This window comes from Tauraco erythrolophus, chromosome 15, assembly GCF_009769465.1.
Source record: "Tauraco erythrolophus isolate bTauEry1 chromosome 15, bTauEry1.pri, whole genome shotgun sequence".
NCBI lineage: Eukaryota > Metazoa > Chordata > Aves > Musophagiformes > Musophagidae > Tauraco > Tauraco erythrolophus.
Window position 1 is genome coordinate 9,737,501 of NC_141479.1, and position 12,265 is coordinate 9,749,765.

Below are 12,265 nucleotides of genomic sequence, written 5' to 3' on the forward strand. Positions count from 1 at the left end.
GTGGGAGTGAGTTTTACAACTAGAGAAGCTCAGGCTCTGCCTGTTACAATGGAAGTATGTGAGCAGCATCAGCAGGGAGGGGAAGAAGCACGGACAGAGATGAGACATAAATGGACAATGTAAACGTTGTCATCCACTGAGGCGTTTCACTACTGTTGGTGAAACAAATACAAAACCAATTTCAGCATGCAGGTCTTGCAGTCGTACTGAAGCAGATACTTCCTAAAGATTTCTGGAGAGGACATTGGGAAACAAAGATAGTTGTGCTAAGGAATTGTATAGTTTCTGGGCTATCTGAAGTGGTGCTTGATAGGTAAGACGCAGGCAAAGGTGGAGAAAGAAGTAATTTTGCAGTCTGAAAATAGCATCACTTAGACATTTTGAGGAGTAGCAGTTTGTGATTTGCAGAACAGTTCACGGTTACATTTTTCTGGAATAAATCACAATATTCTTCTTATTATAATAATTATATTCTTATTCTGTTTATATGCCAAGGCTGACTAAGTGGGTGTCTCAACTATGGGTAGATGTTGCAAAATAGGAGGAGTAACATTCTGGGAAGTGCATCCCATGGTAGTAACAATGTGAATACAGCAGCATGCTGTGGATGCCTGGTCAACCTTTGTGCAGCTTTTTGTGGTATCCTAAACTTTCATCATGATTATTGTCCTCTGAAATCATCTTAATTTTTGCTGAAAATCTGTAACTGGGAATTGTGGACGTTTTCTATTAGCACCGACGTGTACTGAGATTGAGAGAGAAGTAGCTAAAAGAACAACTTAGTGATTATTTTGAGGCAGGCTAGGCTTCATCAGCCTAGGAATTGTTTTTTTTCACATGGGAATGGGCTGTATCTCTGAGGAAGACAGAAACAAGTATCCTGAGCATCTCATTCATTTATTCCTGACTCTCATTTTTTTCTGGATTTTAATATTTTGGGGTTTTTTTGTTATTGTATGAAGTTAACGGTGGTGCTTTGTACTAGCAGTGAGTGAACACAGTAGATATTGGAGCAGCAAGTGGTTATCCTCTGTTGTCTTTGATACCTGATCTGGCTTCCCAACTGACAGAAGTTTTGTTAGAATTAGGAGGGAAAACCACTGGCATGTTGAAGCCCTGGCAGTCAGGAAGCTGCATGCTTACCTTGGTAGTCAAGTCAGTTGTTAATACTGAAGGGTAAGAGAAAGATACCGGGAGGGTGCAATCTGAAAATTGAATTGAAATAGATTGTTAACTAATCCTTCCAAATTTTATTTATTAATTTTGTAATTATACCAAATGAAATCCTCACAAGCTACTCTGATTGCTTGGCTTACCTCAATTTATATTCAAATCTCAATAAAATACATTTCAGCCTTTTCTTAATGAGATGATGAAAAATGCTATCCAGTGGAAGAGTAAGGGGGACACATTCCAACATTACTTACCGTCACCTGTTTGCTTTTTAATGTTGCTATTGAATTTGTATTTAACTCGGGATTAAAGTATAAGCTGACATATTTGAATAAGGATATCTTTAAGCCATGAGTTCTTAAAATTTTTAAAAAATGGCCACACAATTGGTTAATAGAAAGATATTTTAAAACTTGAAGGATGCTGAATAACGAAGACGTTTTGGTACTGTTGATTACATGCACAAAGCAGAGTTTCTTGAAGACCTGTAGAGACATTGGAGTCCCACTGTACAGACAAAACGTTGGGTATATTTGTGGCAGTGATGGAAGGGGAAGGGTCCTCGCTCCTGTAAAGAGGTGCAGGTGCTGCATGGAGGGTGCTGATGAGCCGAGAGCGGGGAACTTCCCTTGGGAACCTGCCTGGGACTGCGCAGAAACATGCAGTGCCCCTGAGAGCTGCTGGTCTCGGGGAGAGGGAGATTAAAGCAGCAGTCCTGCCCTTCACACAGACAGGGCTAAAGCATTAGGATTGTTGGCAGGCAGTTTGTTCCCTATGTGCTAGACAGCACTCAAACAGTGAAAAGTATTCCCCATCCTCAATGGATGCACTGTTTTACTAAGTAGCAAAGCTTTTAAATGCCAACAAGAACTTGTAGGTGACTACTACTTGGTCACAAGTGTATATCTCAGGTCACCTCTGAAGCTTTAAAGGGATTTATATTTTTATTTTTGAAAGGCAGGTTTTTGTATGCTTTTCAGAGTAGGCTTTTTTCACCAAAATAAGTGATTGATAATGACTGGATTTTGGTCAGATTTTCCAAATGACTCTGGAGGTCATTTTTAATGATCTTCATTGTAAAATTAAAAAAATACAACCCAAACCATAAAGGCTCTGCTCTTTAAATATAGGTGACTTTGTCCAAAATGAGCTAAAGTACAAACTAGATTTGCTTTCCCAGTTAATAAAATGTGCTATTAATGGGACGGTGAGCAAATGTCACATTCACATGTTGGTATCTATCAGAGCAAATCAAAGTCTACTGTTTGGCACAAGAGGTAAAAAAAATCCACATTGTAATAAAACTGTCATAGGATCAGTGTCTCCTGCTTTGTAAATAAACATCTCTGCTTTGCCTTGGTATTTCTGTAACATCCGGAGACTATTATCCTGTGCTGGTGCTCTGGTTCATTGACAGTTTCACTTAAACAGTTAAACAATAATTTGAAATGGAAAATGTTCTGCCCATATTCCTTAATTCCTTTGTGGATTTTTTTCCTCCAATGTTTTTTGTTGTTTTTTTTTTGTCAATTGCTTTAGTAGTTGCATCTTATTTTTTGTTACACAGGAAAATACCGAACTGCTCACAAGCCTCATTCAAAGCCAAAAGTATCAAATGTTTTTGAGGTAGATTTTCCAGCGAATGGAAGTGATACTAAATCAATGGGCCGTTTTCAGTCAGAGGAGGAGCTATGGGCCCGCTTAGAAGAGCTGGAGAGACAAGAAGAGATACTTGGTGAACTTGACAGGTACAGTACTGGTGTAGCACATTCAGGTTTGCAGTTCAGAAGGATGCAGGTTTGTGATTCCATTTGTACGCAGAGGATCTCATTGTAAGTGCAAATAGCTGACTAGACTGATGCAGTTAAAATCATAATAGATGGAGGAAAGGTGGAACATGAGCAAAGTGTGCACCGCAAGGCCAAAGGTGCTAATATCTGCCTCTGTGCAACCACAGCAGTCCAGCATTACAGTATTGTTTCTCTGAGACGACAGAAAAGGGGAAAGTAAAAGCCATTTCCCACAGGCTAGGAAAATCCATAGTTTACAATGTAGGAGTTAACATTTAGTGTTTAATGACATCCTTAGATCTATTCTGATCCTAAAGCAATACATATGTCATTAGCCAGAATGTCACAGTTTTGGTATTTCCAGTTGATGTGGAAAGGACATAGTTGTTCTTATCGAGCATAAAAAAGGTTCCACAATCTGGCTAAAAATACAGTACCTGGATAAAGAAAATTAGATACTGGCTTGTTCATTATTTTGTATGCCTGTGTCTCTCAAGAGTATGAACCGCCTCATTTCACTTGGATATTTTTCATTTTGCAGGATGCCTGATACAGTTGAGACAAATGGAGAAGATACAACCTCCTCTGAAGAGGAGAAAGAAGATAAGAGGACGGATCTGAATGGGACGTATAGAGCAGAAGACTGTATTACTCAGGGCAACTTCCATAAAGAAGTAACAAATTCAGACTTGTTTGGTGGCCAAGTTAATGGCTCTACTTACTATCACAGTGATGATGATGATGACGTAGATGTTGGAGATAGCTCTGTTCCAACTATTTTTTTCTCTCACACTGTTGAACCTAAAAGGGTTTGTACTTTATTACTTTCATCTTTCTCTCAAGAGATTACATAAAACATATATACCATATCTAAAATAGAAAATTGTAGATAATGTAGAATGCTAATTGTAGGTTACATTTATTTGGATTTTTTTCGAATGCTTGAAACCTGCTTTTTAAGTCCTGCAGTTTCAAATATGGTATTAAAAAAATTATCTTCAAATGCATACCTTGCTGTTCTGGCTTCCGGCTGTCGTAAAAGGTAGTATCCTGTCTAGGAGTTTTTAAAATTACTTTTTACTTTACTTGAAATTGACTGTTGAACAGCTCAGCTGTTAGGCAGAGTCTGGGTTAAGCACATTAGTGCAAAGAAATGCCCCAGCCTAGTGCAAGTGGTAAAGAATAAACAGTTCACACTATGAATGTTACCGTTCATACATTGTTTAACTTGTCTATGCCTCGTAGTTCCCAACTGCTTGGATAGGCAAATGTCCAACGTCAGTTGATCTGCAGCCTGGTGATTGTTGATTTTATGGTCTAGACCATCATTTGTCTTCAATTTTCAGGTAAGAATAAACACAGGAAAAAATACTACTTTGAAATTCAGTGAAAAGAAAGAAGAGGCCAAGCGTAAAAGGAAGAACAGCAATGGCAATGGCCATGCAACTCCAGAACTGCCGAACATCAAAACCCCAGCAGACATTTACCGGTGTGTAATTTGTAGCATGAAGCTTTCCCCTCAGCAGACCTCCTCTTTTCATTTCTGTTCACCTATAGTATGAAACTGAGCCTACTATTTCCTGAAAGAAACAGCTGGAACGGAATTTACTACTTAAAAATGAAAGTTTGTGGCTTCTGCATGGTTTCCATGCTTTCATATCCATAAAATGTTTCTGAGCTTAGAATTTCCTTTTCCAACTAGCAATTCATCATTTATCTACTTTTTCAGAGCTTCTGAAATTGAGGTAGATTTGCCAGCACATATCATCTGAATGAAGAAATACAGCAGTTTGTTACATATTCTGGTTAATGCCATGCCATTTGCTTTTGTGTTTGTTTTCAAACATAACTGACCAGATCTATCACTTGTAATACTTCTCCTTTCCCAATTGTGAATTGCTGTTTGTTGTCTCTTCCTTCCAGTATCTTCAGAATATACTCAGATCTTTGCGTAGTTTCTCTTGCATTCTCTCTCCCTGACTTTAGTTCATCACTGTCTCTATTCTCCATAAAAAGAAGCGCTCGCTTGTAGAACACCCACACTCAGAGAGCTTGAAAAATGATGTTGGGCTTGGAGGATCGTATAAAATACTAAATTAAGGTGACGAGAGAGTTAAAACAAGTATTTAGGTTTGTAAAGATGAACATAGACACCTATTAGATTGGTCGATTCAGTGCTTGTGAAAATCACACTGCATTTGTATGTTGGTGTATTCAGGCACCTAAACATCTTAAAAAATGTGTCACAAAGTGTGAAAAGTTAAAACCCATACTGTAATTACGGTTGCTGGGGCTGAAGATAAGGTAAAAGATTCTTTCATGGTGCTCTCCCTGAGCTCTGCAGAGGAACTCCATCTTCTGTAGAAATATGCAAGTGTTCCATGTGTGCCAGATGAATAAAGCTATTAAGAAACAAGTAACACCCTTAAAACTCATCCAGTCATCGGGCTCCTCCTTTACAAGTTTGATAAAATTGGCACCGTCTTCTAATGCCACTCCTTCTCCTCCACCCACTCTTGGCTTCTTTAAGTCATGGAGATGGAGTACAGACTGTGGGAAGAGGCCTCTTTATCAGTTTACAGTCTGTTAATACTTGAAAAGTGTCTTTGTGTTGATCTGATCTTAAAAGCTGATTTTTTAAAAATTCTTTTTATTTTAACTGAAAGCAGAAGATTATGGCACTTGTCTGGAAAAGCTTCATCCTTTCCATGTGCAACGAATGTTTCAAGTATTTGTTTTTATATTCTACATTTGACAAGGACTTTATTCTAGAAGACCTTCTGTCATTTTGACCTTCTCTTTTCTGATGGAAACAACCCTGACAATCGTTTAGTTTACCTTTTTTCTAACTTTCTGTAACTCCCACTTTTCTGTTTTCTGACGCTTTTCAGAGCTATACATTTTCTGCTGAGAGTGTGCCAACTTAATGCTTGAATAAAGGGCATAACAGTGTTTGCTCTGCAGAATTGATTCTTGCACGTTGGTAAATAAAATGCCTCTAAAGGTACAGTATTGTAATTCTTCAGTGAAAAAGTTGGAAAAGCACATCATAATTAATTTGTGCAAAAGACAAAGCAAGATCACTGTAAATTTGTCATCTGATCCTGAAATGGTTTATTAAAGCTAACATTTTCCTTTATAGAGTCTTTGTTGATGTTGTGAATGGAGAATATGTCCCTCGTAAATCAATTTTGAAGTCTCGAAGCAGAGAGAACAGTGTTTGTAGCGATACCAGTGAGAACAGTGCTGCTGAGTTTGATGACAGACGAGGAGTTCAGAGGAGTATTAGCTGTGATGAAGCTACTCAGAGTGACAACAGCGAAGGCATACTGGAGGAAGAGGAGGAGGAGGGGCAGCAGCAGCTACCGAGAAAGCTTCCTCCCTCTTCAGGGACAACTGAGGTACAGTTTTTAATTAATTATTGATTGTTGGCAGGGATAGAAACGAGAAATCTAATGGCTGTAGTTGCCTATACCATCAGTTTTATTTCTTTAAAATAATTTTCTAACTCCTACCTAGTTTGCTTCAGAGGGACATTATCAGGTGACAAGCTTCTGTCATACACGTCCTAGGGGCAGAGCGGAGGAGATGAGTCAGGTGGCTTCCCTGAGACCTGAAGCTCTTCTGTAAAGATCCAACAAAGGATTAAAAAAAAAAAATAAAAAAATCCGTGCTTCATAGTTAATGAGAGGGAGGTGTGAATTCTTTGTAATCTGTTTTATCAATATTCTGGTGCACAGCCACTAGACAGCTAGTTTCCAGGTGGTGCTTTTAAGTTTTAAAACACACAAATATCAGCCGAGTGATTATTTGGACTTTCAAAGGCAGAGGAATTACCCTGTGAAAGGAAACATTATACCTCTACTCATCCTATTCTATACTAGGGCCATTAGTAATCCCAAACAAATCAATTTTCACACATTTGGAAAGTTGAGGGCTTCATCATAAAGAGACTGTACGACATAAGGGAAAATGTACAGCTCCTTAGTGACTGGAGGAGTACAACAATTTACTGTAGCCGCTGCTCTGAAATTCATGGCCTAGAGTATTCTTCATTTTTATTTTCTAAGAATTTACACTAATTTTTTCAAACTAGGTGAAACTGAGTTTTCAGTAGTTCCCAATGCAATGGGCAAGTTCAATGAAAACACTATATTTAGAACAATTATTTTTGACAAGAAATGAATTCCTCATAAAAGTTATTGTTTATTGTAATTTTTCATGCAAGCAGCTACAAGCGAATGCAGACAGGATGTGAAGATTCGTGGTGGAAGATCCGTCTGTAGAGTTAGCACTTCACGTTGTATACTTTCTGGAATATATTTACTATACTTCTGTAGAACATCTAAGTACACTTTAGATGTTATCCATTAGGCCATTTTCTGAACCTGGCATGATTATTCTCTACAATATAACGTATTTTCGAAGTAACTGAAAGAGAGCGAGGAAAACACTCCCGTTAAAGACATGCCTTCTTAAATGCTGCTGTCTTGCTTTTGGTTGGTTTTGTGAGTGTTTGAAATACATTATTTCTCCATTACCATTTGCAACACACCATCTCTTTTTTTTCTTTCTAATTTTACTGTGATAATCTTAGGTTGTATTTTGCTTACCTATTTTTGAAAATGAGAACAACGTTAGAACAACGGAGTTGTGTACAGGCACGGCGTTAGGCATACTTTGGCTATTGGAGCAGAAAACAAAAACTCACTGCTTTTTTGCAGGTCCTGCAAGAAAAGAATGGCTGGTTTGTTTTGCTTTGTTTTTCTTGGTAACTGAGTTATGAAAAAGTATAGTTAATAAATCTGGTGTACATTCCCTTGCACCCAGTATGAGCATCAAACCTTGGATGTAAACTGCCTCCCCTTGTCCTTAAGCATTTAGGATTTTCTGGTTTTGATACATAGTAGGGTGATTTGTTCTTAACTATGTTTATGAAAAGTAGTTCTGAGTTGCTTTTTTCCCAATGTTTTTGAAGAATCATGGTCATTTCTTAGCTAAGTTAAAAAGGATTAAGTCATATAATCAACTGCATATAAATTATCATTTTTAAACTTTAAATGTTTTTATTAGACTTTTTATAGAGAGCAGTAGTTGGAAGCAAGTTTGCTGTTCTCTTAAGTATAAATTGCTTTCACCATTTTTTGATCATATTTGGTAAGGAGTAAAGAACAAACGAAATATGTGCTTGCCAATTTGTATGCACTGTGTCAGATTGATGCAATTAGAATATATTAAGTCATAAAATGTGACGTATGATGGAAATGCTGACATACTCCAACTTTGCAAAATCTCTCCATTTCTTATCCAAAATGAAACGATATATTGCATCAGCTGTTTTATTTCTTAAGCATGTGTCAGTGAGGAAGCAAATTTTTAGATCATTTATGCAATAGGAATGAGATTAAGTAGTACTTTTAAGACACTGTCTTTCATTCAGTCATCTTTGAACAAGCTGTATTTTGAGGTTAATTACAATTTGGTTACTTATGCAAGGAACAATCATTGATTTAAAGATATTTCTTTACTTTTGATTAAAAGAAATAACAATCCTAATCAGGCTAATATAGGGTAATGACCTTATGGGCATAGCTTCACATTTGCATTTTATTAGCTCATTTTGAGTATTCTCTTCTGTTGTAGGCATTTTCCGGAACGGTTATAGAAAAGGAGCCTTTGTCTCCTTCCTTAATACCACACCCAGTCATTGCTCACCCAGTCCTGCCTACCATTCTGGAGCGAAAATCAGAGGAAGTTTTGTCTGAAGCATCACAAGAAACTACAAAGAGGATTTCAAAATTCAAAGCTGCCAGAATGCAACAGACTAACTAGGTCCTGCCCAGCCAGCCGAAGCTGGAGAGCACTCATGCCTAGTTCCACATTTGTTGAGATTATGTAAAATTATATGCATTGCACCTAGCTAGTTAAACAGGTGTCCTATGTTAATTTGGCATTGGGTATATTTTAAATGTTTTGGCAACATTAAAAATAAAAAAAAAAAGTTCAGTGTTTGAACACTTGAGGATTCATCTTATTTTGTCGATTTCCCTGTGTGCTGTCAGCACCTTTGTGTATGTTTGCCTTATGATAGCAGCACTTGGGTTCTTTTTCAAAAACTGTTCCTTACATACATTGTTTTTGTGTTTAAATCTAAATACAGGCAGTTTTGTGCCAGCTGTGATGTTCTACATACCATATGGACCATTTTGAGGAAACTTTTCACATTTCAAATAGATTCACCGGTTATATTGCATTACTTGCTTTAGCATTTTAAGACACACTTGTACTCACATTGTTGTAGGTTTTGCAACTAGGTGTCTGCTGAAAGTTTTTTTCCTTCTTTCAAACCTCTCTGATATCTCACTGTACAGATCTATAAAACGCTGGGTTCATGTACATTGCAGGGAAGTTTCTTTGATGGAAAAGGGTATTTTGTAAAATTAAATTTTCAGTAAAAAAGCTGTGAAAGTTGTGTGTTTTTTGTTGCTTTACTACTAATTTGGAAACAACACGGAGAGGTTTTTATTTTGAACTTGCATTTCTAGCTTGAAGTGTTTACTACCACATGGACATAAAAGCAGTCCATTCTCTTCTGCCATTGTGTTTTAACCTCCTGCTAATGAATGTCCATGCAAATTGAATGCTCTTAAGGAGAGAAGCATAAACTCAGACTCTGATTACAAAATCTCCTAGTTCTTTTGTATACTCAGAAAACATTGTAATTGTCTTGGGAATGCCCAGAGGGAGTCAGCGCTAAGGAAAAATGTCTTAATGCTTCAACTTTATTTCAAAATGCAACAGCACTGCAGCACTCGGGTACAGTTTTGCGTATCCTTCTCTTGACTGAGAGCAATCCTGGCTTTAGGAGTCCCTGCCAGCAGCTCTTGCCTGTCTTCCTGCCGTTCTCTCCCTTGTGCTGACACAGCTTTTGTTGGGGCCACCCCTTGGATGATAACAGGCAGTGGAGCTGTGTTTAAAAAACAAACCACTGGGTTTGGGGTTTTTTTTTCAATAGCTTGACCTGTTTCTTTGAAGCTAGCGAGTTTCCCAGTCTGTTTCTCAGCACGTTTGTATGAGCATGGTTAGAAGGGTCATGTGTTGAGCGAGGACAAGGGAAAATGTTGGCAGAGGGTACAGGGAGCTGGAGTACCTTAAACTGGTGTTACTCTCCAGCTGACATCATCAAACGGTTGGACTGGATGATCTCTAAGGTCTTTTCCAACCTAGAAATCTATGAAATCTATGAAACCACAGCCTAAAAAGCGAGGCAAAAAGACTTGGGAGGTGTAAGGAAGGATTTGCTTTTTGCTGCAGTTCTGTGGCTTTGTAAACACGCAGCCTGAGAGCCACCAGCATCTGGTTTTCCAAATGTCCGCCATCCATGAGCAGGGCGTCAGCTAATGCTCTTTCCTCACCTTCCCCTAAAACAACCGTGCCTTGTGCTTGTATCCCTTGCTCTCAGATCACAGCAGATTAACTCACAGTGCAGCTTCACGCGTTAAAACAGAATCGCCCGCTCCCCCTTTTTCAACACTTTTTTCTCTCTGTGCTGAAAAGGGAGGTGGAGGCATTGAGACTTCTTTCTCTAAGGTGACTTTTAAAAAAGGCTGCGCTTCACCTAAGGCTGATGTTCTCTGCCATGGGTTTGGGCAGATGGGATAATTTTGTGGGCAGAAAGCAGTGTCCGACTTGGTGGGGGGGGCAATAGCCAGGGTCCCTGCCCAGGGGAGCAGCCCACCGAAGCCATGGGGCCGCGTTTTCCCTGTGATACGGGGCAAATTGACTTTTGCTGAAGGGAAAGTTGTGCAGCCCTCCCCTGCACAAAGCTCGCCGGCTGGGAGGGGGCAATCTCTGTTTTAAGCGAATCCTGAGAATCATGTTGAAAGTGTTAATGATTAACTTGATTCATGCTCAAATGCGGGATCTTTTTTTTAAAGCATATTGCATTGGTACTAAAATAAGCCATCAATGCCAGTCCACCCTCTATTCACGGCTAAATATTTAAAGGAGGTTATTTATAGCTTCTTTAATGAATTCTTGGCTAAACAAAATGAAATTATGTCCTAGAAAAGTAGAAGCTATTTTGTAACCAGAACAGTGCAACTGTAAAATATAGTTCCATGAATATGTATTTTAAATAACAAGGGGTTGAGATCCAAGACTACCAGACATGGGTAATTAGAGGGAAAAGGAGAGAAAGAAAGAGAGAGAGAAAAAAAAAAACCCTTTAAAAAGATTTATTTAGATATCTTCTGAAATACTTCCCACTTCTAGTTACTTCAACAAAACCAAATGCCCGTTGTCACCATAGATCAGTTTCAAATCAAAATTAATTCTTTGCTTGTTTTCTTTTTTTCTCCTCCCCTTTTTTCCCCTCCCTGCTCACAGGAAAAAGTAGGATAAATGCACCTTGGGTTTTAATGAATTACGGCCTCGGTTCAGGGAAGCATCCTTACTCAGGAATGCACTTTGGCATGTGCTTATGTCTCAAAGATTTTGCAAAGAAGAATGGATTTAACCACATGCTTAAAACTAAGCACATGAGTGTTTTCCCTAATAGGGAGCCTGAATGTGTCTGTGCCCTTTTTGCAGTATATTTAATTGTCAGAAGGTTTGCAGGCTGGAACGATCCTTTATCTTCGGTCTCTTCACTTGGGCTTTACCAATAGATTCACTGTGTGGTGAAGAAGGGATGGCTGTAGGATTTCTGGAGAATGTTTGAAAATGCTAAAGGAAAAAATGTATATACCAAAGTAGATAAAAACCTAGACAGAGTAAAAAAATGATCACATGAAGGCCCATCTCAGCGAGGACATAAAATTTGCTTTTTGTGCAATGCTGAAGAAAAATGGTTGCAGATGTCTACCAAGGCACAGATGAAGCAAACACTAGGATGAAGCGATGGTGCCCCAAATTTGAGGCATGTTGGGTTCCTGGTAGTAAATGAATCTGTCGGTATGAGTGTCTTTTTGCCCCCAGTGCTGCAGTTAGGGATTTTATTCACTTTAATAATAAGGGTACAGTTTAATCGACCTCTGAAGCACCCTTGATGGCTTTTCCTGCTGCTGCCACTGGAAGTGCTCCTTGTCTGCTGGGGAGCGTTACCAAGGGCTCTGGGCACAGGGCTGAGGAAAGGGGGTTTGGTTCTACCTAGTGTTTCCCCAGAGATTTTGCATGTCCTCAGCAGGAAGGATGTTGCTGGGCCAGGGGCGCTTTGGCAACCGGTCACCAGGGTGGCACAGGAACGCACATACTGGAAGGAGCCGTGCCCCCAGCCCTGTCCCAATGTCCCCAGCCCACTC

At 38.9% G+C, this 12,265-nt stretch overlaps 1 protein-coding gene across 1 annotated transcript in view; it reads left to right on the forward strand.

Annotated features, from left to right (window-relative positions):
- URI1 (URI1 prefoldin like chaperone) overlaps nt 1-9,312 on the forward strand; it is a 42,588-nt gene extending 33,276 nt beyond the window's left edge. The window contains exons 7-11 of the mRNA XM_086620880.1: nt 2,741-2,921; nt 3,505-3,772; nt 4,310-4,452; nt 6,106-6,364; nt 8,607-9,312. Coding sequence (XP_086477006.1) covers nt 2,741-2,921; nt 3,505-3,772; nt 4,310-4,452; nt 6,106-6,364; nt 8,607-8,795 — 1,040 coding nt within the window. The 3' untranslated portion in view covers nt 8,796-9,312. The remainder of the gene's footprint in view (nt 1-2,740; nt 2,922-3,504; nt 3,773-4,309; nt 4,453-6,105; nt 6,365-8,606) is intronic.
- The last annotated feature ends 2,953 nt before the right edge of the window (nt 9,313-12,265 follow it).